Source organism: Bombus affinis, chromosome 5 (genome assembly GCF_024516045.1).
Source record: "Bombus affinis isolate iyBomAffi1 chromosome 5, iyBomAffi1.2, whole genome shotgun sequence".
Classification (NCBI taxonomy): domain Eukaryota; kingdom Metazoa; phylum Arthropoda; class Insecta; order Hymenoptera; family Apidae; genus Bombus; species Bombus affinis.
The window spans coordinates 17,195,415-17,223,136 of record NC_066348.1 but is presented as its reverse complement, the minus strand read 5'-3'; the positions used below and the strand labels follow the sequence as shown (position 1 = coordinate 17,223,136).

Below are 27,722 nucleotides of genomic sequence, written 5' to 3'. Positions count from 1 at the left end.
CAAGAATATCTAAAAATCTATGGCATAACTTATACGTTTTCTTTTACAAACACTCGCGATTAATCCGATATAGACTTTACGAAACCAAACGATCGATCGCGTTACGCGTTTTGATAACGTTCGAAAATGTTACGCTCGAAGAAAAAGTACGTCGACAGGACGCACGAAACGAAGGCAAGAACATTTGGAGTTCGAACGAGGCAGGTTCGCGCGTTGATTGGTGGAGGGGGGTCTGGCGGTTGGTGCGCAAGTCGATGGTGATTGGCTGTGATGACAGCGGCGGTCGGGGTAGTCGAAATTCAAGCGAAGAAGCGGCAGTTAGTATAGCGACCGTCGAGCGCTTGTAAGCGCTATACGTAAGTAGCTGCGTAGAATTATAGTATAATTTTTGTTTTCATTCGTGTTCCGTTTGTGGGGCAGTTTATCGTCGCGTTTGCCCTTCGTTTCGATTTTTCCGGTACGGTTCGTGGTAGTGATATACGATCTTGTTCTTCGTGGAAACGCGGAATAGGGGGTTCGAGTATCGTTAACGATGTCATATTCCGGCGTTACCGTGATACGTTCTGTGACAGTGAATTAGTGGTGGTGAGCATCATCGAGCACCGATTACTACGATGACCAGCTGACGGATAGATTATTCTTCCACGTCCCTACGGCGTCAACGGGATCGCCAAAAATACTGGAAGGTTAGTGTCTCGCATATATTCGATAAAATGTACGAATCTGTATCATCGGTAAACGAAAAAAATGGCAGAATCGGCGCGAATATTAAATATAATGCAGACCCAATGGGTCTGGGTGTAGATACGTTCGTATAAATTAATCCTTGGATTTTTGGGAGAAAAATACACGAGAAAACGTTGAAAGACGTTAATGGTTTTCGCGAGATTGTAAAAATTTTTCTGGGAAAAAACTTTGTAAATATAACATCGGTCATGTACTGTCATAGCAAAGAGTCGATCGCTGTTACATTCCATGTTTTTTCGAACAATACGAGAAACCTTTCACGCGATCTATCATCTGCTATTTTTGTTCGTTCTTTTTTGCAAATCGTTAATTTGTTAGTACTGAAAATATCTTTTAACGCTACTTGTTCAGAGAAGCTTAATTTATTTAGTATGCATATAGTATAGCAGTAATATAGCGATAATAAGCAAGATGAAAGTAAACTTTTATTTTCTGATTTTGCTGGTTAATGTATTTTCTAAACACGTATACGTATTGATAAATAAGATATGTAACACACTGTAGGCGAAATTACATACGTCGGAAGATAAAATAGAAAAATGTTCCGTTTCCACGGTTCACGGAATTTTTCAGCTACTCGAGCGTTGATTAACATATCAGTAATCAAGATTTTACTGTACGTGTTGTGACACGTTGTATCCATTCTAATCTCTGGTTGGAAAATTTGCTCGTACAACCGTGCCACGTTTTATGCTTCCCTCTTGACACCTGTATTTAGTTCGTTCGCAGTCGACAGGTTCGAAATTTTGCGCAATTGTTGTACTCTCTTTCTCCTTTCCCCTTCGTTCGTTCATTTTTACGAACATTCGGTCGCCCACGAAATTATTTTATCGGAAGCAATCTTTCCGATCGAACAACGTTCTTCGGGGTACCTTTTGTCGTTCGTCGTACTCGTGCAACAAATAGTCGCCGAGGGTTAACGTCTGAGAACCGTAAAGGGGAGATATCTGATCCGAGCGATGAAAGACGAGACGAGAGAAAAAAGACGGTGATAGCGAAAACACCAGCAGTGTTAAACACGCCAGGGATTTGTTCGAATTGCGAACACGTTGGACGAACTGCAGTTTTGCTCGACGCAAATTTTTTTTTCTCTATTCGTATCTCGTATTAAGAAATTCGTAACTGCTACGATCGTCGCTTTCTCACGTAGACAGAAATGTTACCCTCACCATGTTTCGCTACCACGGTCGAGATATCTCGCGAGTCTGCTTCCTTTTTTTGTAGTTACAACTCTCGCCCAAATAAACAAACACGCGGAATATTTCGTTCGTGAATATCTGGTCGTACGAACGATATTTTGCCGCGGGATAATTCGTACGAATGTAAGATCGGTGACCTTGTCCGTAGTGACGAAGCATTTAAGAGAAGCAGAAATTTTTTAAACGATTTTATTTCCTTCGTAAGCTCGCGATACTTTTGATACTTGCTTTGATGGAATATTTAAATCGCTATATTGGATGCGAACGAGCCTCGACCACCTATGTCTTTTATGCAGATTTAAAAAAAAAAAGATTGCTACTTGAAAACCTTTTTTCGACGGTTTAATAAAAGAATCGTGGAATATGCAGTAGAAAAAATGTTTTATCGCTTCCGACGTGCATGTAGAACTAAATAATATCGAAAGCGAATATCGAAATAACAGTTACCCGCGTTCAATCGTTTTTCTTTGCTGCGATTTCCGTTTAAAGTCGCAATAAATTTTTGCGCTCTCTGTTCATTTTAAATAAACGCTCGACAAAGATGCGATAGAACGTCATACAGGCGTGCACGGACGAAGGAAAGGCACGGTTGATGTTGGAACAAAATCATTAGCTTCTTTGTAAAAAGTTTTATGCGATTCCGCGGTGGAAATGCGAATATTGCTATAGCGGAACAAAAGGAGTATACGTGCTCCGTAACCCACGGCAAATGTCAAAGCTACCTTATGACGATCTGTCGGAGGGGTAGGACGAAACTGCTTTTCGATCGAGGAAATGTCACGTCGTCGTGTCTTCGTCTCTGTCGCATACGCTTTCGAAAATCACGCATTGAAAAGATTACCGACTGTTTCGATTCTATGTCGATATTTTACACGGAACCTTACTTTGCCAACGTCCTTTGACGTTTTGAAAATTAAATATTTACACCGTATTTACCTCGCACGGCTCTCGAAGGCTCGGAAATTCATCGATTTTTTGTGCATATCCGACGTTTAAGATTCGAAATTCAAGAATAAGCTTCTTAAAAGAACCGTAAGGTACGTCGCGTGGTCCGTTGCTCGCCGTACGGAGTAGATCGACGAAACGAATTTAGTCTTTGTCCATTTTCGAGCGCGATCAATCGTTTCGTTTGGTGTTCGATGACTCAAAAAGACTTACTTCGCGATATTAACGCCTTTGTCCTTTGTTTCGCAATTTATCGCAATTTATCGGGATTTATCGTAATTACAAATATATCATTCAACCCGTTTAATCGTCGTTCAATATGCATTATTATCACGAGCCATGGTAAATCGAAATTGAAAGATCTCTATTCGTAAATCGTAGGAAGCACGCAGTGCATATGAAAAACGTCGCATTTGCAGAGCGTGGTCGTTAGAAAACTCGAGGTATAGTAAAACTCAGGTTAGTAGATAAGAAACTAAGAAAGTCATAGGAAAAAATTGTTCGAAAAATGCGTGCACGCGAGAACCGAAGCTTTTCTCCCGTGATTGCGATCTTCTCTTCTCTTTCGTTGTGTAAAGCACCAAAGCATGCACACATAATTTGTCTTGAACATCCGGTAGCGACGAGGTGTTCGTCCGTTAACACGGAGATCTTCCCCGATAATCGAAACGACCTCGACAAAGCGTACGAGTCCAGTCTAAATAAAGATCATTCTAGACGAATTCCGTCCTAATTTTTGACCTGGTCGTTTTCTTACTTCTCGGCCCATTTAGATGGTCGATAGGGAGCGATCGAAGGATAAGCGGATAGAGAACGTGCGCGACCCTCGAAAAATTGTCCCGTATGAAATTGAAACGAAAGTTTCACACGCGCTGGAAACTAATTGTACTTTCGTATCGGCTTTTCTATTTCGTCGCTTCCTGTCTAAGTTTCACACGCAAACTGTTGCGTTTATCTTTTGTTTTTCGTACACCACTGGTTATTGCTATCGACGTGTCGAAAGCGGAAAAACACACGGACGACAGTTACGTCGATCACTCGAAAGGTTCTTCGTAACGGTTACGATTCGTTGGCCTTTCATCGTACACGAGCGAGATACCTGTATTATGTGTGTATTATAGCACTGTGTGTTCGAGATTGATTGGATCAAGCGGCAGCTTAATACGAACATCGTAGTTTCCACGTAGACGCAAAGTTGATAGGGTGTCAAGAAAGAATAGACGTTTCTCTTTACGACCTTTCGAAAGCAATAAAAAATTCCATTTTCATGCAAGTCGCGACTTTGTCGAGTTTCATCGATTTCGTATTGACCGTATTACGATTGATACGATGACGCACTCTATCGTAATGGACATCTAAATACCGTTCTGCCAATTGTTCGATGCAAATGGACGATCACGTCGTCCCCGTTGTATTTTCAAGCTTGCGCTTCTCTCGCGAAGGATAGTCTGAACGAACTTAGTTAATAAAACAAAGAACGACAGTAAACGTTAGTAAAAGCAACCGGCGAACAAAAGTGCAAGGAAATCCAGGCAGGTAAAGGAAGCGTTGATATTTCATGCATTTTTAAACGAAACTCTGACAAACAGAAGTTTTAACGCAAAGAAAACGGCGGCTGTTTTTATTCTTGGTATATTGCTGAAATCGCGGTTAAAAGGTTGCTCGTGCTTCCGTGCACCCGTTACATGGGAAATTATACTCGCCCGTACAGCCGCGAATCTATACAACCACATTGGCGATTGTAAGGCTGCTCAGACATTGTAATCAACTCTTTGATACCTGATAGTTTCAGATATTGTCGCTACAAAATTCCAATTTTCTATTCTAGTTTCGTCTTTCCGCTGCATCCTCGTCCAGTCAAACGTGATCCCAACTTTCCAGTTGGAGCAATCAAACGTGCGCTCTTTGCTCGAAGAAAACGAGGGTGAAAAATTCGCAGATTCTTCGAAATAGCGTGATTAATAAAAAGAAGCTTGGACGTTAGAACGTGAACACATAATTCTGAAAATTGCGCATTAGTCTCCAAGCCGATTACTATGGGAGTAGGATGCGTCCTTAGTTCTAGGACAATTTTATGTCAGTCGCGTGCTTATTTAGGTGGTTGGTCGTTTCGAATACCAGTCAGCATTCGTCGAAAGGTTTTCGAAAGATAGGACGTTGGATAACTTAGTCTTTGAATCGCTTTGAAATTGTTTGCTACCGGTATGATACCGGTTCATTCGGCATTGGTGATTAGGGACAATCCGGCTTATCTCTACGCAATTCGATCGAGAATTAATCTTGCATCTGTACAGAAACTAGAGGCTTTGATACCGTAATTTCCATCTATTCGTCATATCGCTCTTCAAATCGATATCGAAAAGACCAGAAAATGCGTATAACAACTAGCAAAGATATATTTAAAGAAATAACGCGTAAAATTTGCATTCGTCCAAAGGACGACGCGTTTGATTATCTGACGACGAGGTATATGCAAAGAGAAAGGCAAAAAGGAAACAAAGGAAGGCGAGGAGGTAAATTTCGAAGGGAGCTCGCTGGTTGTAGTGAAGCCAGGTGGCAGGGCTGAGCGGTACAGGTCCTATGTCGAAGGGTGGCATAGGTTGAAAACCTAGGCGAAAGAGAGAGATCGGGGGCTATGTAGGAGGATAAGAGAAAGAGAGGGAGGCAGAGAGCAGGGATGGTTATATATAGCAGCGCGCCCCGGGCATCGATCGACGGAGCCTGGGAGTCCAGATTCGACACTGTTCGCTCGTACAGCCCCTGAATCCGAGTTTGCGATCCACGCGTTCTTCCGGTTTCGCCTGCCGCCACTCGTTTACACGTTTCGTTCTTTTTCGTTCGACCGAAAAGCCCGATCCTCCCAATGATCCATCATTCTCTTTTCAATTTCTCCCCGGGGATTCAAGTTTTCCGTTGCTGTCGCTACATGCATGTTAAAACTTTTATCATCCATATAAATCTTCCATAGTTTCATGATTCTATAAAGCGATGTTTCTCTGAGAATAAAGTTGGCGATAGATTTATTCGGAACAGGAATCGTTTCACCGTGGCCTGTCAATGACGATATCGCTATTTTAAAGTAGTCGAGATAACCGCATAGTTGTTAGATGGAACAGGGTCGCGAAATTTTTCGATCGTACAAGGTTATAGAAGAGAGATCACAATGGAAGGATAGGAATCCGTGGAGCGGAGAAAAGTGCAGCGACACGGTATGCCCGAGGCAATTGGGTTCTCTCTTGTCCGGATCGCGGGAGCCTGCGACTTGTTGCATTCCCTGGGAACCACGACCGGACTGTACGCGATGTTCGCCCGCCCAGCCGCTGCTTCACCTGGATATATTGATTTTTGTATCGATTTAGTCGTTGCCATTTACCCCGCGTAGTTTTCTGTTTGTCGCGATACGTAGCAGCTCGCGATATCAATTGACTGTGTGCGCGAATATATTCAACCGTTTCACGGTAATCGGTCACGTTTCGACGATACGCGCGTTCGAAAGGCTGAATTTTTCGAGAGAAAAGTCGACGAGGTTGACGAGCGTTTTGGTTTGTCTTCCAGGCAACAACTCGATGTCGAAAATAGCTGTTCGAGCTGGAGATTCCTTTCTCGTGAAAATTTCCGGGACCAGTTAAAGCAAACGAGCACAACCTCGCGACAAAGTTCTTTAGCTTCGTACGTCTTGCGGTACAAAGTCTATGCTTCGTCTTAAACGCGTTATAAAGAGCTTTCGCTCGTTTAATCCCCGCGCTTTTTCACGGATATTGACGCGAAAGCCGAACGACCGCCGATAGAAGACTGCCGACCGTTCTTTCGAGATCATCTTCTGGCATAAGGAAACCCCGTTGTGTATTTTCCTTTTCCTCCTTTTGCCCGCGCTTTGCTTCACGGAAGAAGTTCTTTCCGCTTTTATCTATAAATTAGTTCCTTATCGAACCTTGTTGACCGAACTCCTGCGACGAATGTAATTCGCAATTTCCTCCCTCTCTCTCTCTCTCTCTCTCCCCCCTTCTCTCACCCTCTCCACCCTCTCCATCATCCTCTTCTTCTCTCCCCCTCTCCTTCTCTCTCTCGTGAAATTATATTCTATATGTTCCACGAATACGTCGCGAACAGTGTACCATTCGCATGTAGCGTGCTATCGTTTCGTGTCACACGACCGAAATTTTCGCTTTAATTCGTCGATCGTATTGTCGAGTGTAATTTCTGGTAAAAGGACACCGTTAGTTTTATCGAGTTAACGCGAAGCCTAAAGCTAACATTCGCTAGTATAATTAAGAAAAATCAATACCTACCTGCTGGGCTCGTTTCGCCCGGGACCAGTAGAGATTCCATATCCAGGTCTGAATTTCATATCCGGTACAGAATTTTTTTTCTCGATTGTTTGTTTAATTAATTTAATCGTATCGCTGGATTCCAGTTCTCTCTGTCGATTTCCTCGCAGAGCTGGAATATCGTTCGGCTCCGTACAGATCCGTGTGATTTACCCCGTGTGTGATTCGCGTAATTGTATCATAGTAATTTGGCGGATGTATGCCTTTCACCGTTCTATTTCGTGGCGAAGCTTTTCCTGTCAAAGGTTTCATTACTAGAAGCGTTCTATGCGCAAACATCGCCTTCATTCGACTCCATTAGGTTCGGCGAATTTAACGTCCCTCCACAAAGCCACTATAGAGTTTCCATCGTATGTCCAAAGGGAGCCTTGCCATTTTAAGCCACGAAGTAGCCGCAGCTCCCTCTCTGCATGCTACGCGATATGCTCTAAGCTTTTCTCTGCTAACCCTTGTCTTCCCTCTAGTCTTCCATTTTTTTCGTATTGTTCACCGAAAGTACGCGTCCCTCGACTGCGTCCACTCGTTTTCGATACTTTTTCTCGACCTTTCGTCGTTTCTTCGTTATGGTAAGAATCGATATTAACGTAATCCGCGAAAGTCAACCAGCCTCTAGGTTACGAAACATTCCGTATGACCGAGTTAAACGGTTATATCCGACGTAACCGGATATTCCGCTATACCGTCGTTTTGCACCCCGGAACTCGTTAGCACGGTTGAGAAGTTTCGCTCGCGGTGATGAGATCGATAATTCGACTTTATATACCGGCGTCGTATGTTAGCAGATTTTTATTCGCCAACTATTTCACGGAGCAGAGACACGCTACTAATTAAATTTATTCCGACTTGAAAACAGTTTTCGTTCTCTCGTTTCGCCTATACGCGTACTCACCGGAACATCTTTTTAACCTTTAATCCGCACGCGGATTCGAAACGCGCTCGCTGTCCTTCCATAAATAGCGGCAACGAATTGGAACGGTTATATCCAGCTCTATTCGTAACGTATTTGTCAGTTTATTCGGACAATAGGGATTCGATCCAGATTTGATCGAGTAGCAGATATAATTGAAATATAATACCAAGAATTACCGCGTCGAAGCAAGCCAAGCGTATCAGGCGCTATTTTTATCTTCCTTTAGACCGGATCGTTTTATATTCAGGCAAGCGTATCGGAACTCTAAGGATCGTTATCAAGCTTTCAGTCTCAGCGTGCAGGGAATTCTGGAAGCGCGCAAGTCGAGTCAGTTCGGAAGATGCGAATCGCTTGGAATAGTAAAATTTCTTCGTGGAATTTCGAGCTGTTCATCGAGAAAAAGTCAACGAACAACGTATTCGACGATTGGGATTTTATTCGGCATGGGGCCGATGGTTACGTAATCTTGTTATTCCGAGACAGGAAAGACGAGATATAATGACTTTTGATGGAAGAACTCTCGGGTCAGTTTATTTTCGTTCGAAGAAAATTGAACATGTCGTTCGTTTCTAGAGATACGCGAATGGAAACTCGATCGAAGGGCTTTATACCTGTCCTCTTTATAAGAAGACACGAACTTTGTGAAGACGATATCGAGTGGACATTCTCGTTCCCTCTCGCGAGACAAATCGTACGATATCTGCTTCTTATCGAGCGTCTCGTTCGTTCGTTCGTCGAAGAGTGTTTCGTTGCTTTGGCGATGACGTTTAAAATGCCCGCTAAACGATCTAATTTGATATATCGTTCGTCGATCGAGTCGATAATCAGGTTTGCCGTATCTTCTTTTCTTCGTTTGAAATTCAAAGTATCGTTTGGCGTTAGTCGGAGGACGTTGGTCGAAGGTGAACCGAGGGTACGAGGGTGTAAGGTGATGAATTGATATTCTTCCGTTGTAGTTCAAGCGACACGTTCGAGCAGTCCGGTTGGTACGAAGAGGAGCAGGAACAGCGAAGCTTGTTTTCGAGGATATTTACGTGCAAGAGCGAGTGGATAATTATTATCGATTACTCGCGGGCTCGTTTGCGCCCGTTGGTCTGCAACGAGCTAGAGTCGTCGCCGGCTCCACCTGTTGCTAGGCTTAGTTCTGTCTCCTCGTTTTAACCCGAATCGTATCGAGCTTCCGCGACGTATTTAAATGTACGATCGAAGGAATCGTCGTTAATTATTGCGAACGCGATATACACGTTAAATTACGGGATGGCCCGAATACGAGATACGTTTCATCGTTTTCTAGTTGGACGAAATTTATTTCTTTGGGCATTAACGTTGCGCGTTGTGATCCTCCGATAACGCGGTAACCAGGTTACAGGCGAAAATTGTCCGTTACGTACGCAACAGGCTTTCCATGCAAATTTGCCACGTGTATCGGCGTGTGCAGCGATCGTTAAACGAAGGTCCTTTGCTCCGGTCGCGCGAACCCATTTCCTAGACGCCGCGTCAAAATTCATTTTCGTTCTCGTCGCCGGATCTGTTAAATATCGTTAACACGACGGAATTTAGGGTCTACCGCAATTTGCAAAGTTACTCGATAATCCGCTTAAAGAAAGAAAATTAACTTTAACGGCAGACACTCTGCCTCGTTTAATTAAAGGACTACTCGAGCGATGAAAGGTGAGTTTCTTCGTACAGTGTCCAATGTAGATGGATTCTTACGTCTGGAGGATGTTGGAATCGCGTCGCTTTTGGTAAATGGTCCTTCTTTTAGGCGAGAGACGCCTTTAATTCGGTTTTATCGGATGACGAATCTCCCGTGATAAAACGAAACGCGCATCGACGGTAACACGGACAATGAAAAGGGATGGTTTTTCACGATTACCTGTATTTCAGGAAATTGCAGGCAAGGTGGCTTTCTTTGGATAAGATAACTTCTTAGAAGAAATCTCGACTGAATTTCGCCGAGACACTCGATACGTTTAAATTGAAAAGTTCGATCGTGCTTTTTCAGTCTTTAGCCAAGTTGAAGTTTGCCAGATTTTCGAGCACGCTACTTTAATAACGTGTCGATTTAATTGAATTTCAATGTGCGATTCACGCGAACTCTGTCGATCGGCCAATTAAACGCAGTGGAATCAACGAACGATTAGTCACGCGAATTACAAAAGAAAAGCAACGAAATCACGACTATTTCTGCATATAGGGCAGCCAGGTTGATGGATAATTTTCCTGTAAATAACGGTAACGATCGTATTTGCTATTGGTCGCACGTTTGCGTGTTAAACGCAAACTCGTTGCACCTTTCGAGGTTGCGCGAATAATTCACGGCTCTTTGTAATCATTGTTGTAAAGATGTCAAACGTAGCCTACTTTGAATCTTTCCTTCAAACGCGCTAAATCTATCTATAAATTGCACGGACATACCTTCTATCGTTTTAACTTTCTCGAGTATAACGCGTAATTAAAAAGTTCTTCGTCTACGTCTCGTTTCAATGTACTTTGCGTTTAATTAAAATTTCTGTCATCGATCGACTTGATTTCGCGTAGCGCGGAACTTTATCGTCGAATAAATCGTTGATGATCGTGATTTCCAGTAAGAGGTCTACCGCAGCTACTAATTACCAGTAGCGGACACGAGACTCGCGTATCACGCCATTTCTAATCGATGATCTTGCTTCCACTCGTTTATTAACAGTTCGCTCGGATCCTGATCTTGCGATCGCATGCACAACGGCAAAAGTAACGGTGAAACTTTATATATGGAGTCTTGAATGGAAGTACGATGTTTAATATCTCTCGGAGCCAAGTTATAAAATTTTAATAGAAAGTATCGATTCGGCAAAAAAAAAAAAAAAAAAAGAAAAAAGAAAAAAAGAAGAAAGAAACCAGCAATCTAGCGGGGAATTGGCAGGACCTCGAAATCCATTTAATCTTGCGTAATCTTTTGCTCCATTTTTGTAATCCCGACTAGGATACTCTTCGAGTAATTTCAACCTAAGTCTTGGAAAATGATCAGTTACCTTGGCGATATTATTCCTGACGTAATGGGTACAGCGATATCTTGCGAGATAGAAGATATACACTTTTATTTTTATTAAGAGAATTGTTCCCCCATTGTCTGTTTGGATACAACGAACATTCTTTCTCTTCGTATCGGTTATTCGACGTTTCGATACTGGTATCGAAAATAATTTTTTCTGTATGAAACGAAACGCATCCCTTCGTTATTCTCTACGTATACACGGACGATAAGGAATCGTTTAGATGAGAAAAATCGATACGCGGAGTCGTTAAATATACCTCACGTCGGGTCTGACTTGTACTTGGTTCGTACTACTTGCCAATCCGTATTGGATTTGCCTATTCTCCTGGAAGCCTTCGAGATCAAACAACGAAACGAAATTTTGCAAATGAAATTTTCCCAATAAAATTTCACTGTCAGAGATATACGAAATTTGCTGTTATTGCGAATGAATTCTTTTTTTTTTTTTTTTTTTTTTTTTTTTTTTGAAGAATCCATGACAAGCGGCCGTGTCTTACATTTTTAGTAAATTACTTGGAAATGCTGGTCACGTTCCTCCATCACAGTTCATGACAAAACGTTTCGGCTGCAAGTATTTCTCACGATGCGGCGATAAATTGCCGCAAACGTCTGTGAATGAATAAAAATTAAGGGTAATTTCGACTCGCTTCGTGTTAGTGTCTTGTATCGTTGCCGTGATTCCATTCAATTTGCCGGGAACACTTTATTTTTTATCTTTATATTCTTTACATCTTTATTTATCTTCGATCGATCTTTACCAGTCTTTTTCGTTCTTCGTCGAAAGCAATTAAGCGACGGAAAGTTCTGGTATACTTTATCTCGCGTTCCATTCCCCCCTCCGAAGGATTATTCGAATTACCTACATCGTTGATAAGATCGCGTAATTTACTTCTGTGTTTCTGACTTTTCGAACATGAAAGAGTCACGATTGTCACAACTCTGGTTCTCTTTCTTTTCTTATTTTTCTCTTTTTTCTCTTTTTCAATAAGCCTTCCTCAACTTTGAGAATAATAATGGCGGGAAGAATATCTTTCGTCAACTTTCGTTTCGCGAAAAGTGACACGAACGAACTTCCGTGTAAGTTTTGTTGCTCTTCGTACGCGAGCAGAAGAGAACAGGAAGAAAAGTTGGCGTCTTCGTTTTCAATAAACCAGGCGAAAGATACGAGAATCGTATTCCATATCGCGAGAAATCTTCTGTCGCGCAAGCGAATGTTCATGTAAATTTGTATTTTGAAACGCGGCTGCTAAATATGCGAGGCAAACGCTAAAAGAAAGAAGGTGTTAGGTAAAATGTAAAGCGAAGGAAAGTTAAATGAGGTAGGGAGAAAAATAATTCTGTTATTCCGCTTTTGTTCCCGTTATATTCTTGTTTCTCGATCCCGATAGTTTCGACGATGTAGATTTAAGTTCGTGGAAGAGTTCGAAGATACTCAGGCTTTCCGACACGAACGAATTTTAACGAGTAGTAACTTCTGTTAATTAAAGGAACCACTGAAACGAGTGTAGATGTCCCGTTTTATCGCTTCCTTATCGTTTTCTCTTTCGAATGACTCGACTAAAATATTCCGACGAATCGATACCACGAGGTGGATGAACGATAATAAACTTTAATTTGATTTTGACGAGTGCACGGAGTATCGATCCTTTCACTTTAAGCTACATTTTAATTGTACGCCGCGCCACACACACTCGCGCCTATCTATTCAGCTCCATAATTTATCAAGCTACATGCAGGCAACGTTTTTAATCGCATTTCCCAACTCATTTTGCAAAGTCGCGTCAAACGCAATTATGCCTCATACCTCGTTACGGAACCATCATTGCCAAAATTATAATAACTAGGATGACGTTCATAAGCTAACTTTATAATTAGTCAAATTTGCGCGTCGTGCCGGCTTTACTTTTTAAGTGTTACAAGCTTCCTGCGTCAAGCCGAAGTCAATACTCATCCGAGAATTTGTTCCGCGTCAAACGATATTACGCGTTAAATTTTCACTCTTCGATGTTTCACTCTATTCCATTCTTTACCGTTCAAAACGTACAAAATGTAGCTCGCGGAGTTGTTGCTCGATCCGATAAAACTATTTCAATGTAAACGCGTTAATGCGATCTCGTGAAAGTAGTTTATCGAGAATCGATCAATTTTTAAACAAACCAATCTTTGACAGGACGTTACGCAACCGATAGCACGCCATCGCGATAGCGATATTTAGCCATCTACGCGTTGATTCAATTTTTTAAACCTATAACTCTCTAAAAACATCCTGCTGTAGCGACTTCGCGTCGTCCTGATGTTAAATGGAACAGCCTTAACGATATGATATATAGCGTTTGTACAACGTATGTTTTCCAACATGATTGGAACATCGTATCGTCGATACTTTATCAAAGGATGTTTCCTTACGTACGTGTACGAGCATCGCCAAGAAAACCAAGACAAGCATTACTATACAGTTACAAGGAAGCAATTACTATAATGAACCGCGGAGATGAAATGGAATAACGACCCCATTGCGCATTGGGTGGCCGAGTATAGTCTTTAATCATACTCGGATTCTTGGTGCCGCTCGTTCGCGAGCATCGGAGGTGCTTGTTATTTTGACCCAGACACTATCGATCGGGCGATATTTGACTGGCTGATTGCGGCAGAGGTAAAGAGAGAGGGAGACGAGCGTTGTCGCGAACGCACAACCACCACGCATCGTTTCCCATCGACGGTGATATGGATGCAGCGAAGCAACAGGATGCCGATACATCTATCTGGTTTTCTGACTGCTTGAAAATTTGTATATCGGCTAAACCGACAATTTTCGAAGTCTGTCTGTGTCGAGTCTTGTTGTCGGACCTTGTTGTACGCCTTCGTGCCATTGGATGCCGGTCTCGGTAACGTAATAAAAAATCCGATAAACTGCATGCGGCGATCCGCTTGTGTCGGTCGGTTCGTTTCCTTCCGCTTTTACGCTCGACATTTTTCTTTCAGCCACCGCGTCGCCCGGAAATTTCCCGCTCGAAGTAGCACCGATCGGTCGAGCGTAGGCGTTGTTTGGAAAATTTTCTTAATTATTTTGCCGACGATACCCTGCCACGTTATCCTTAATTTTCAACAAGAAGCTAGACTTTCTGGATGTTTGAATATTAAATCTCGAGCTTTGTGCGTACTTCTTCTGACAGATATTTATTTTCCCGAATACGATATGAAACAAGCAGTAGCTGGAATTCTAGTTACTTCGCGAGAGATCTTTCATTTCTGCGAGATATTTGAGATCGGACTAGTACCGAGTTTCACAACTTTGGAAGCTTTTTCTCCTGTGAAAAGCGTTTTCATCGAAACACCTTGTACGGGGTATTTTTGTTGCGCGTTTCACAGCAGGAGATAAGCTAATTTTCGACCATGCTTCGGATAGCTAATTCCACGACACTGTGAGTTCCAAATAACCTTCGATATCGACGAACATCGGCAGAGCGTTCGATATTTTTGATCGATCGATCGTAAATCCAGCCAAAGATCATTTTTCCTGTCTCGTTGTAATCGTAAATTCGGAAAGCGAAACTGTAGAATTGCAAGGTCGGGTCGTTCGTTTATCCAATTATATCGTAAACGAACTGGTTCGATCGTGATTGTTTCTCGATTTCTCAGAACAGCAGTTTTCAATTGGATCTCGTTTGCCAATTTAATTATTTTACACGATGCAGAGGATCGATCACGGTGAAAAACGTGTCGGCCGTTAATATTTAAACGCTGTGGTCCTGTGAACAAGCATCGATCGCGAAGCGAATCTCGCGTAAACACGGTGATTTTTTCGAAAACGCCAGACCACCTTGGAAATTTCCCGTCGATTCCCTTTCGGAAAGCAATTCGAGAAACGTAGCTCCGCGCGCTGTGCAGTTTGCCTCGAAGGGCCACGTTTTATTCAGCTTGAAATCAAGAAGAATACAGCCGTGTAATTTAACTCGCCGCTTATGGAGCATTAAATTCGTTAGGCACCGTTGCCCCGGCAACGCAATTAATTTCGCATCCAACGGGTTTTGCAAACAGGACGATTAAACACGCCCGGAACTCGCTTTGTCGAAGGGTTTTCTAATTTATGAAATTTCCACGATACCGTGATTCCTTCTCGTACCACGCGTGTCGAAGTTCTAGCGCTTTGACTATTCGACCAGTCGGTCGTCAGAATGTACCTCGTGGTGTACATCGTAGAGAGCGGATCACATCGATGCGATTCTGTAACGAGAAACCCTTTACAATTGGCTAAATAAAGATTATCAATTTTTCCGATCGTATGCTGAATCGAAGATTCGCGTGAAACGAACTAAATACAATTGCGAAATTTTTAGTTTGAAGGAGAAGGAAGGAATTTAGAAGGAGTCAAATGCGGGAGAATAATAGTTCGTTGTTGCATTAGGAACGATCGATTGGAGCGTTCGTTGCCGTAAATCCGTAATTAACTATTCTTTTCGATAACATCGATAACCAACTTTGAAATTATCAAATACTTTGGACAGATTTTGAGAAGCGAAGAAGAGAAGGGAATTTCACGAAACTGCGCGACAACGTGGCCATGCAAATGCGTTTAATCGCGCTCTAACGGTGGTTAGCGGTCTAACACGACTCTCGGTCGATTATTCGCGATGGTCTGGCAACGAAAGCTATAGGAAATGGCAGGGAAGGAAACCCTTGCCTCGACGTGAAAGCGGAGCGTCTCGACCTCTCCACGCTTATCGTTGGAAAGCGTGTGGATGTTACGCGGCCATAATACCTCTTACCACCTATGCTATTTCCAATCGCCTTTGCTCGTGTCAATAATATCTCGGGAACGAAGGTTCCGGCCGCCGCGTAATGGAATTGTTCAGCGTTCCTGCCACTTTTCGTTTCATTCGCTGGATACGTGACATCAGCGTGCTCGAACAACCTGCCACGTTACACGCCTGTTATGGAAATTCGTTTACTTTCGACGCGATTACTAGTCGATTTCGCCCCTCGATCGCAGACTGTTGTATACAGGGTAATTCATAAATGCGTATCTTGTCCCTGGCCTAATACCAACGATATTACGTTGCGAGATATTTCGAACATTATATAAATACGACGGAATGTCGGTCTTTCGTACACCTACCCTACGCATATTAATAAATTATATATTCGATAACATACACGTACCATCTATCACTGTAATAAAGTATAATTCATTTCGCCAGGGAATAAAGTATCGACGTCCATGATTATTTCTTGTTTTATCGATCTTTGCGTGCTAAAACTCTCGAATGTCTTAGTATCAATCGTAGCTACTACTTTCTTCTACGTATCTAGAATAATGTTAAAGTATTCCAAGTATATCGGAAGTTACGTTGTACAACTAACGCTTTACATGTTCTGCACGTACAAAAGATAGTTTTTCTTTACGATTTTATAAAACACGAATCGGTAACTTCGCGATATTTTATCATGCGTTTTAAGGATCAATTATTGCGATTGGAATTGAAGAAAATCGTTGAATAGATAACGATACAGCGAAAGAGAAACTTCGATTGTCCTTAAAACGCGAACTGATTTTAAGATCAAAGCAAATTAGAAGTGAAAAGAGAAAAGAGTCTTTTATCGTGATCAGAGTTGGCTGTCTAGCAGCGAGCTAGCGGTGATTACTTTATTATTTACGCCGTCCTGGAAATGAGAGTAGCTTTTCTTATCGTAAAAAGTTTACAAAAGTTGGTATGGCGTTGTAATTTCTTTACGCTTCGGAGACCATCTAAGAACATTGTGCCCGCGCTTTTACGACACTTTTTACAATGTTGTCCCTTACGTTGTAATAGTTGGATCGTGCGACGCGAATGCAAATTACCACAATCTCGACGAATGCGAACAATATTACGGTTAAAAAGTGCGATACGGTGATCGATAGCTCTTCGCTTTTATCGCCGTTCGTTAGGCTACCGATAGTGGAACATGTCGATTGATATGGACAGCAAGCGCGATAAGCTAATAGCGAAGCTTCGGTTCGGATAAAACGAAAGGTTGAATCGGTAAAGTACGAAGAGATAATTCATATTTACCGATTCCCTGTGTTAATCGAACGAGCAAGAAAGGTGGTCAAAGTTTATCGAAAGCGAGGCAATAAAGGGTGGCCGGGGACAAAATGAAGTTACTCCGAGATTCCACGACTTGACAAGATTCGAGCTGGCCATCGTTGCGAAGCTTTGATGCACGTAAACTCGATTAAGTGGCAGTTTAACTTGAGAGGAAACGTCTCGATATCGAAGAATTCCGTCGTCTATCGGGATCTGGAAATAATTTCAGAATAGAAGGAATCGGGAAATTCGGGTCGTCACGGATTTTCATTGTTTTCGTTTGCAATTAGTCTTTGACACGGAGGAGTTAGCCGACCGTTTGCCATTCGTTAGAGTGCCTTGAATTTTCCACGAGGAACAAGAAGAAGAGCGAAAATGTGGAAAACGAAGGACAATAGAGAAGCGCGACGGTTCTATTTACTGGTACGGTCGACTCTATAAAAGGTACATCGATGCGAAATCGATCGGTAGGCTGAATGCCACGCAGGATCCGTTTGTTCGGCTGCTTCTCTCGAAAGTGGATTCTCCTCGTGTTTCTTGCAGGATTTCATATATTTTTTTTTCCTTTGATATCGCGCGTTAGCTTTGAAAGCTCGACCGCGTTAGTCAATTTAATAGCAGAATAGTGGCGCACTGCGCTCCTACCGACTGACCGTTCGATTCGATCGTTCGTTCGGCCCGTACCCGTAGAATCCGATCGGGAAATAGCTTTTCCGATTGAAGTCTGCATATACGATCCGACAATAGGCTGCCAATCTCTTCTGTATGTCCCGCGGCGCTCATATATTCGCAAGAATCGGTGTCGATGATAAAATCCTCGGCTATTTGAACGTACTTGAAGTTGCTGTGAACAACTCGAGACCAATCGAACCGACCGCCCTCGATCAATTTCTCTTTCGCTGCCACACCGATGCGCTCCAGACGTATATACATTTTTAAACGGTGTCACGACAGCTCGACGATCCTCCAACTCGGCGAAGAATCTGCTTCGTAACGAAGGATACGATCGATATATCCGATTCTGTCATTGGATCTAATCTGGATGGGAAATGGCTCTTCCGGTAATATGTACTTCGATAAATGGTTACGAGGAATAATCCTTCGCCAACCTTTTTTTCAACCGTCGACCGCGGAAAATGAATTCGAAGAAACATCGTCGGCGAATTCGTCCGACGTCTTGGCGGAACGCGTATTTTTCCCACAATTAAACGGTGAAACGGTTCTGCGATGCGATCGACTTGGCTTCTATAGCTTTCAATAGGACAATCTGGAGCGTACGTATGTAAGTACGAAGGATTTACAATGGAGGATGGCGATGCGATTCGTTGTTGCTCTCTTGCAAATTGCATGGAAGCGCGCCAAAGTGGTGCGAGCTGCGTCACGGCATTCCTTATCCGTACTAGTCAAACTTCATTAATCTTCTGTGCTTTATACTTCGAATGTAATACGAATTTCTTGATGGATCGACGCGACGCGACGATGCGGAACGCTCGCCTCGATTCTTCGTTATAGACTCTGTTCGACTCTTCGTGATACGAACATCGCAGGACAAGTTTACGACGCGGAAAAATATAAAACAAGCGGAGGAAACGAGTCGTACGCGAAAAGTACGACGCTTTTACCTCGCGATTATTCCTCGAAAATCGCTCGACGTACCAATGTGCTCCGGTTCTTCGAATATCTTATGGTTTTATGTCCCCTTTCATAGGAAACTCATGCGCTATCTCTTTTAGTTTTATGAAAAGCATAAAAGTGGTCGCGACGAAACGCAATAAAAGCGTCAGCTTCCCTTTCAGCGGTCTAGCAAAAATTTCGAGCGAAAGAAACGCACGAGTGTGAATTACTGACCGGCAGCTAGGTGGTATCGCATCGGCGAAAAATCGATATTGTCATTGTCCGTTTTCGAGTGTTCTTATGGCAGACGCTTTTATCGCTAAGCAACGAAATTCTTCGTTCGTTAAATTACGTTCGAAGAAAGAATTAATCTCAACGTATCGATCGACGAAATATTAATAATACAATATATAATACGAATATTTCCACTTTCGCGTTAGAATACAAATAGAGTAAAGAAATATCGTTTCGTTACTCGAGCGTTTTGCTGGGTTCGACCAGCCGAGTACAAAGAAAATCAACATTCTTTAGAACTGACATGTATCTCCAATTCGTACAAGAGCCAAGTGGATTTTATCGAAATTAAAACTGTCCTCGTCTGCGCTTCATTTTATCAAAAAAGCCTTTATGAAAGTCCACTTCACCGGAAATTGAGGGCTAAGTTGAAAGTACCCGGATATTTTTAACGCTGTGATTTCGTTTAGCATCGTCGTTTCCGCGAAAAGTGTCATCGTTCTTTCTCGCTCGTATTATTTATTTCGTTATTATATTTTCCCATTTTTGTTCTATGCGTATCTGTATGAAACCCGACAACCATAAATCGATTTCTATCTTCTCGTACGAATAACGGCAGCAACGTTATTCCAAATTGCAATCGTCAAAGGAACTCGATAAAAGTAAATCTTTAGATTATATATTACAATCGACAGTGTATTATAATCGGAAGCGAAGGAATTAACATAAAGGGAGAGAAAAGAAAGAAAGAAATCGATCGTACCAAAGGAGACGCGACATTCCGGAAATTATCACGGCTGCTGACACTTAATTTCGTTCTGCGTGCGAAACTCTCGAATACCGACGTGTTGAACGCGTCCCATCCGCGCAGACAAGACCATCGCAGATTCATCGAGAAACCGGGAAGCTTCCCATTCTTCTACATCGATTCTCCGGCAATTCGTTTCTTGCGTCTACCCTCTGGAAATCTTTTCATCGTTGTTGATTCTTGTACTCGAGTATGGTTTTGCAGAGATTACAGTTTAGTCTGCTTCCATTACTTGCACTGACGGACGCGTATCTCTCTTACGATTCTAAGCCATCCGCGATACGATCCAAGAGCCAGCCTGATAAGAAAAATACAATTTATTCAAATATTAAAGCATATATCGCGCAAGAACTAGGTATAAAGCGATTTTCGAGTATCTTTAGGCGGTCTTTGTTATCTTGGAACATTTGTTAGGTCAGGCTGTTTATCAATTTGCGTGAAAACGCAGCGTATCACGCTCGTATCCTCGAGATATCGCTCGTTATATAATACGTCGTTAGTGGATACCTGGCATGACGCGTCTCAAGAGACAGCTTTACTTTACATGTATCCGTTCGAGATTCACTGACACGAACCTACGACATTCGCCGCGGAATTACGCGCGTTCCTTGCATCGATCGTTGCGCTTGTTTCTTTTCGAATGACAGGAATCCGAGCTGAATTACGTTAGCCAGGAGATGACCGTGTGGCGCGCCATAGAGACAGACTTTCGTAGAAACTTTCTGTCGCATGCAGAGATTAATGGTGTGCGTCGCGCTTTGTGTTCCACCGATCTGTGGGTGGGTTCATTCCGTAGGTGTCGGATGCACCGACAGGATGGTAAACGAACGGATTCTACGAGATTCCAACCGGCGGATCTTCCTCTTGCCCGTTAATAGACAACGAGGTCGACGATCGGGAGAGAAGGAAAATTAAATCCTATTAGCGAGAGAAATATAGAGCCAACGTAAGGACAAAGCGAAGGAGAAGAAGAGAGGGAGAGAAAGGGTATCGAACGTAGACGAAGAAGAAGCTGGATAGCGGCGAAAATAATGGACCAATGACTAGATAATTCTAGCATGTTTCCGCCAATCCACCTATTATATCGTATCCTTTATGCCAACTATATTTGATTGCCGCGAGTATAGTGAGATTTTTTGTTTTAAATAGAAAAATCGAAACGCGTAGGAGGAATAACTATCTCCGAATGTTATACAGCCTTTCCTTCGTTGGAACGGAAAATTATCATATTAGGAAAAAAGGTTGTCTCGTTTCTCCAGATGTATTACAATTCGTTTTGCGAGCAATTCTTCTTGCGAGACACATCGCGTCGCCTTATCTTCGTTCCAGGATTATTTGTCATCCTCGAAACGGCTTCCATCCTCCAATTTAAAGAAAAAAAAAAGATTGTCGGGCTGGTTTCTCTATGGCAGGTAATATATACGGTCACTTCTTGACCGAAACTTTCTGCTCGAAGCCTCGGTAGAATTTCAGCTTTCCTCGTTGACAGTAGTCTGAACTTCGCCGTTATAACTGCATGTACTATACGGGGGAACGAATGTCGCATCTTGTGGAAGTAAAATCGAAATGGGATGCGATGCAAAACTGGTTGGACAACACTAGCCAGATTTCAAGTCCTAGAATTCGTAATTATTGAAACATATGTTTCGCTGTAAAAGTCGTGTAAAGGCGACATCCCCAAATGAAAACGTAATTTCTCCCTTCTTCGTCGTTGGTAACTCGTGATTTACACGACGATACGTTCACGTTTGAAATTCCAGGCATCTCGCCAAATAGAGTGCCGTTACGACGAACAATCGTGTCACGATCGTACGAATAAACGAAGAGAGAGCAAGCCGAGTTTGGCGACGAACACACCATCGAAAGATTAACGAGGATCGTACAGGCAATATTCGGATCTGCGATCACGAGGGATCGATTGATATGGAGGAATTTCTGTTTCAACGAGGGCTCGAGTATATTTGTTTTCTTCCCTCGCCCCTAACGCCGGCGTTATCACGAACCCCTCGAAGGGATTTTCAAACCCTGATTTCAGCCTCGGACCAGCTCCCTCGATAACGTTTTACGCGAGGGCTCTACGATGGAACTAATTTCACGGCGAACCGCTCGATCCCTCCGATTCGTTATTAGATTTCCCACGGCTAGTGTACACGAGCCGAATGAACGGGTCCGTGAGCCACGTTAAGAAATGGGCAAAAAAGGGAAGGAAAACTGGCTAGAAGGGGCAAATAAAACGGTATTCCGGGTGAGGAAATGTCGCCGGAAGAGAAAGGAAAGCTAGTGAGAATAAGAAACGAGGTGAGAGTGGTAACCGGAGGAAAAAGCGTAAAGTTGGTAAAAATATAGCTCGGTGTCTGTGCCGGGTGGAAACGCTAACGTGCGGTACGATGATGCTGTAATAAACGATTAGAACCTTAAACCGAGTAAAACTCGTTAGAATCCTATTAACACGGCATAATCGAAATGAACGTGATAAAATATCATGCATTTGCAACGAGTTTGAAATTAAATCGAATTTTACCCGTTTCGACCGCACTCGAATTCGAATAATTCAGGAACAACGTAGCGTCGGAATACATCGCGGGAATTTGCATCGTAAGTTATCTAAATTTTCGTTGATTCAGTTTCCCTTCTGCTGCGGGACATCCAAAGAGAAGATAAATTTGCAACAGCCGTAAAGAAGTTGGAGGAAGAACGAGGTGGCAACGAATTCGAATAGAGAAGATGGGACAGAGACGAGCCGGGAGACCTTACGGACATTCTGTACACGTCAACGGAGGAGGGTTGATGTACAGACGAGCGGGCAGAGAGGGGGTATCAGGGGTTGCCGGGTAACAGAGAGGTGGGATAAGAGTTCCCAGGGGTGCCTAGCAACAGGTTGCTACCCTAAAATTTCGACCGGCGGGAATGAAGTGGCCGGGTGGGGATGACAGTACCTATAAATGTACTGGGTGGTCTTACTGAAATTGTAAGCGGTTCTCCGCTGAAATGAGACCAGCTATGATAAATTCTAATCAAATGAAACCACGAACGAACAAGCGATAGAACGTGAAAAGGAGCGTAACATTTTTTTCTTATATTTTTAATGTCGATTTCTTTGACCAAAAGAAATGGTTTCTTTCGCGATTCGTAAAGATTCTTCGACCTTTGAAAGGAAATACGTCGCTGTTCGAAGTACGTTTTATACTTTATAGATATTAAAATCGCACTGTGTGTTCGATAAATATTCGCGCGAATTCTGTCGACACACACGCCTCGATGCCTTCCTCGTTACTCGGCCGAAAGCTGTTGCCGGACAGGTCTACGAGCGTAGATTAGCGCATTGTTGTCCGGTAGTTTTGCGACCATAACGTCAATTGCACTATTATTGACGAAGCGACGCGGCGACAGACTGTCAGCACCGGTATATTCTGTGCTACGTGCAACTTTACGACGAGCAACATAGAAAATATGCGAATTTCCAATGAAAACGGAGAAAGTAAATGAGAAAGTTGACATTTTGCAACGTTTCGATAGAGAATTCGAGTATGGGAAATATTTGATACGAATTTCGATAAACGTTCCGATAATCATTTCGAGAATGTGTTTAAAAGACGCGTAAATAAGTTTGAAATTATAACGAGTACGAGAAAATGGAGATTAATTTTATAACGAGATAGACAGTGTTCTTAACGTTTCGATACTCGTTGTACGATGACAATTAAAGATGGATAAATTCGCGTTCGAGATTATCGGCAGTGCGGTTACGATTCGATGACTATTACTTTCGGGTAGATGGACGTAAGTTGGTTATACGTGTAATGGATTGAAATTCATTTTGCGCGGGCAATGGAAGAGCCAGATATTAATTCGTTCGTGCAAATAACGTGTGTTGGCGCGGAAATCATCGTCGATGAATATTCCGCGCCGCGATTCGATCTACCGGTCGGCGGCCGAATCAAACTGAAAATCACGTACAGCTGCCTTTGTCGAGATCGTTGTTCGGATCGAACAATTTTTCGTCCATCGGGAAGTGCTTCGTTCGGAAACGCCATCGTTTTTATTAAAAAACTTTATATTCGTTGTGTCGGATTTTTTATTACAACGGCCGTGTTCGGTAGCGCTCGCGTAATGTCAGAACGAGGCGCGTCGTGATAGCGATCCTCGATACAATTTACTTACAGCGGAAATCGAAGAAACTCTTAATGAGATTTCAAAGCTGCCGGATGCACGCAACCGTGGATTCTCCCAGTTACTTGTTACCTCGAACCCCGTGGGTAACGTGTATAATTTTCGAACGAACGTTGGAACTTTGAAAAGGATGGTTAATTAAAGAAGTACGCCGATATCGATTCGACGATCGGTCGACGACCAATAAAGATTGAAATTTGCGATGCGTGCTTGCGGCAAAATATTTGCTTTGCCCTGGCTGGCATTGGTTCGTTTTCGATTCCTTTTAAGCTGAAAGCAGACGAAGGACATACGGCCGCTTGCACATGGGTTCGCTATGAAACGTAATAAGGACAAATGGCCAGGATGGGGCTATGTATAAAGAAACTAAGTTGCTGGAATAAATGGAACACACTTTAGAGATGGCTCGGGGAAAAATCCATAAGGATAACAAGGGCTTGCGTGGCGACAGATGACTAAAATGGAATTTATGGTGGCCACTGACTCTTTCCTCTTTTCTCCGACTCTATAAATTATAATTATCGAGGCCGTGGACATCGCGATAATCGGTCTGCCCCGACCTTCGCCCTTATTTTAACTACCCTGATAAACTCAGGCGAAGAATCGTCTTGACCCCGAAAAATTCATAAAACGATATCAACGCATCGTTGCATATAACTCTTGCGTTGTCTGGTCCGTTGATAATTAAGCTTCTGATATTTTTAACCCGAAGGTACTTTGCTCGTAACGCAGGTTCCTAAAGTATCGCGAATTATTTCCAAGCGTTGGGTTTCGTGCTGAAAAATATTCCACGAAAGCGTCTCAGTTAGGAAAAACATTGAACGCTTTTTGCAGTTTTTCCCTGGGGAGACGAAGCGGCTCTAAACATCGTATTCCTAAAGGAAGGAGATAACATCTCGAAATATTTCTTCCGTTGAAACGTTCGCCAACTTTGAGAACCGCATAGACGGAACAACGAAGAAGTTTTAACCACATGGTAGGCCGTTGTCTGACTATATACGGAGCCTAGTCACTTTCGATAGCGACTAGCACCAAGCGACAAAATTATGGAAAGGAGATAAGTCGGTTGGCCGCGACGACTATTTCTTTCGCTCGCCACCGTTTACAAGTACGTTATCGCGATTGCTAGGAAAAAATTAATTGTCTTTGTGCCCGCCATACGCGAGGGTCGATTGTTTTAATATATAACGACGTCTGTATTTGTCGTTAATATGCTATTTTAGTCTTTTTTTAAATGGGTTCTAGAATCTTGGTTGAGAGAACGGGAGAATAGAAGAGCCAAAGATAGGGAGAATCGAGTGTTCGAGGAAACGTGAAAACCAATATTCTGAGGACAGTTGTAATTGAACGAATATTTCATACACGAATTCACTGTTAGTTAAATTGATTTCAACGGCGAGATATTGGAGTATTCCATCGTGGCTCGTCGATGATGGTTACGATTAAATTAAATGAAACGAGCTGGCTGTCTGACGTGCGTGTTTCTTCGCGTTGAAGCCAGGCGACCGGACAACGAGCAACGTTATCAAATTTTTCCATGGAACGAAGATAAGCTGATATCGGCGATTGTATAAAATTGGCGTTAGAAGCGTATAAAAACTGGCGATCGGATTCGGTATATAGCTCCCCTATATCGAAACCCGCGTAGAGGCACGGTAGAAACGAAATTGAAAAAGGGAAAAAGCCTATCGATGGTCGCCGGTATGCGAGGAAGTTGGGCAAACGCGCGAGTACAAGCGGTAGATCGCGTGACTTGACGTACTCTTGATACTTTGAGATTAGGCTAGTCAACCTAACCCAATTAAGGAGAAACGGTTTTACCGAGTTTTTTCCTAATCTTCTCGATCCTCGTACAGTCTGTCGTCTCATCGGATGTGCTAATTTCGCATTGACGGAGTCTTTGAATATTCATGCAACTTTTCCTCTCTGTTCGCCTCCGTCTCTTTTTTTTCATTCGTGTTAAAAGCATCGTCGCTTCGTAATTTTCGAAACGGTACCGTACAAGGATTTGTAAAGATTCGTAAACGTTACAAAACGAGTCGGAGACTTTTATTAAAAAATAATGGTGTTTTTTTTCTTTTTAGGATGTTGGGTGGCGTGGGAGGCCGGCACATGTCTACGCGTCGGCGTGGCAGTAGCCCGCTGGTGCGTGGAGGTGTGGGCCTCGTTGGATATGGTGGACCAGGGGCCTCTGGAAATTCCAACGATGCTGCTATACCACCGGATGTGCAGAGATACGCTGCCAGAAGGCGCGGGGCTGTTACCACCAGTGATCACAAGAGTTGCGCTCTTGTGCAGACTCGTATTAAACTCGGCGATATCATGTGAGTTTCATTCGCTTGATACGTTTCCTCGCGAACCGTCTCTCTTCTTACGTAATAAGCCGGACAGGATGGCAGGGTAAGATGGTAAGGTAGTTCGAGCCCTACCGTCGGTATCTACTTACCGGGAAGGCTGGAACAGGATGTTAAACTGGTCGATAATACAACAGCCCTCTCGATGTTCTTATCGGATTGGATCGGATAATTCCTATGTTCGTCGTGGCAAATCGTAGGGGGCGTAAGAAACGCTCCGATGTTTTTCCAGGTCGGTATTTCAGAACGTGAAACACGAAGCCCCGTATAACGTTCGGCTTATCCTGTATTTAGTCAATGATGCGGGATACCGCTGATAGCGGACTAGAGAGATAGTAGTTACCCTGGTATCGAACTTATCAACGAGTAGTATCAGGTTATCAGCTATCGTGAACGGTATTCGTAGGGTAGTGTTTATGGCGGAGTGTAATCGGTAGGAGGTATAACAGAATTTGCGAGTCGTCCGATCGTAGGTTGCTTATACCACTGACAGTAACACGAAGGGTCTGTGGTCTCCGTAAATTTTATCGCACTGTCGTTCTCGGTCTATGCGACGTTTACAACGACGCGTAATCGGCGTATTGTGATCGATTCATTGCCACGAAAGCGTTTCACGCGGTACAAGATGGCGACAGGCATAGGTTGCGGCTGACCACATTAGAGTATGCACTACTGCGGCTGAATTAAGGTCTAACGTGACGAGGTGTCTGTACTCCCGGCGCTTTTTACGTTATCGATCAGCCTTCGATCCTTTTGGCTATTACTTATTATTTTTAGCACAGACTGATGTTGTCCGTTCCATTAAATTTAATTACGATTCCTCTACGCATTAACGTAGTTATTTTTAAAACAATCGTTCGATGAATCAGACTACCGAATTTTTCTCTGTATTCTGAATTTCTTATAGATTTTTTTTTTCGTAATGAACTTTACGATAACGACGTGTGTAAATAATGAGAATCTACGTTACGCGCGAGTAGATCTGCGCTGTCGCGAACAAAATCGTCGTCAAGGTTCTCGACCTTTGCTATTAAAACGGTCACTAATATCGATTTCACGATTTCATTCCTCCTCGATTTTATCCTTATCCATATTCGGTTTTTCGAATCGACGTTATCTTGGTTGTCACTGGTTAACGAGCGAAACGATGCTGGCGCACACACCATCGTTGATCTCGCAAAGACGGGTTTCTCGGATTATCGGTGATACCGAGTGAGACTACAATCGCGCAGAGTTTCCCAACCAAATCAAACCCCTGCGAAATTAGCGTCGTCCAACGAAGCGAGACTGATAAACCTGTTAACGTCGTGT

At 42.9% G+C, this 27,722-nt stretch overlaps 1 protein-coding gene across 20 annotated transcripts in view; it reads left to right on the top strand.

Annotated features, from left to right (window-relative positions):
• The first annotated feature begins 380 nt into the window (after positions 1-380).
• Positions 381-27,722, top strand: part of LOC126916767 (voltage-dependent calcium channel type A subunit alpha-1) — a 99,281-nt gene continuing 71,939 nt past the window's right edge. For 4 of the 20 annotated variants that reach the window (XM_050722902.1, XM_050722908.1, XM_050722909.1 and 1 more), the window contains exons 1-2: positions 393-686; positions 26,142-26,381. In XM_050722902.1, coding sequence (XP_050578859.1) covers positions 26,143-26,381 — 239 coding nt within the window. In that variant the 5' untranslated portion in view covers positions 393-686; position 26,142. Of the gene's footprint in view, positions 687-26,141; positions 26,382-27,722 lie in introns of all 20 variants that reach the window. The other 16 variants (XM_050722905.1, XM_050722903.1, XM_050722892.1 and 13 more) reach the window with 10 other exon arrangements.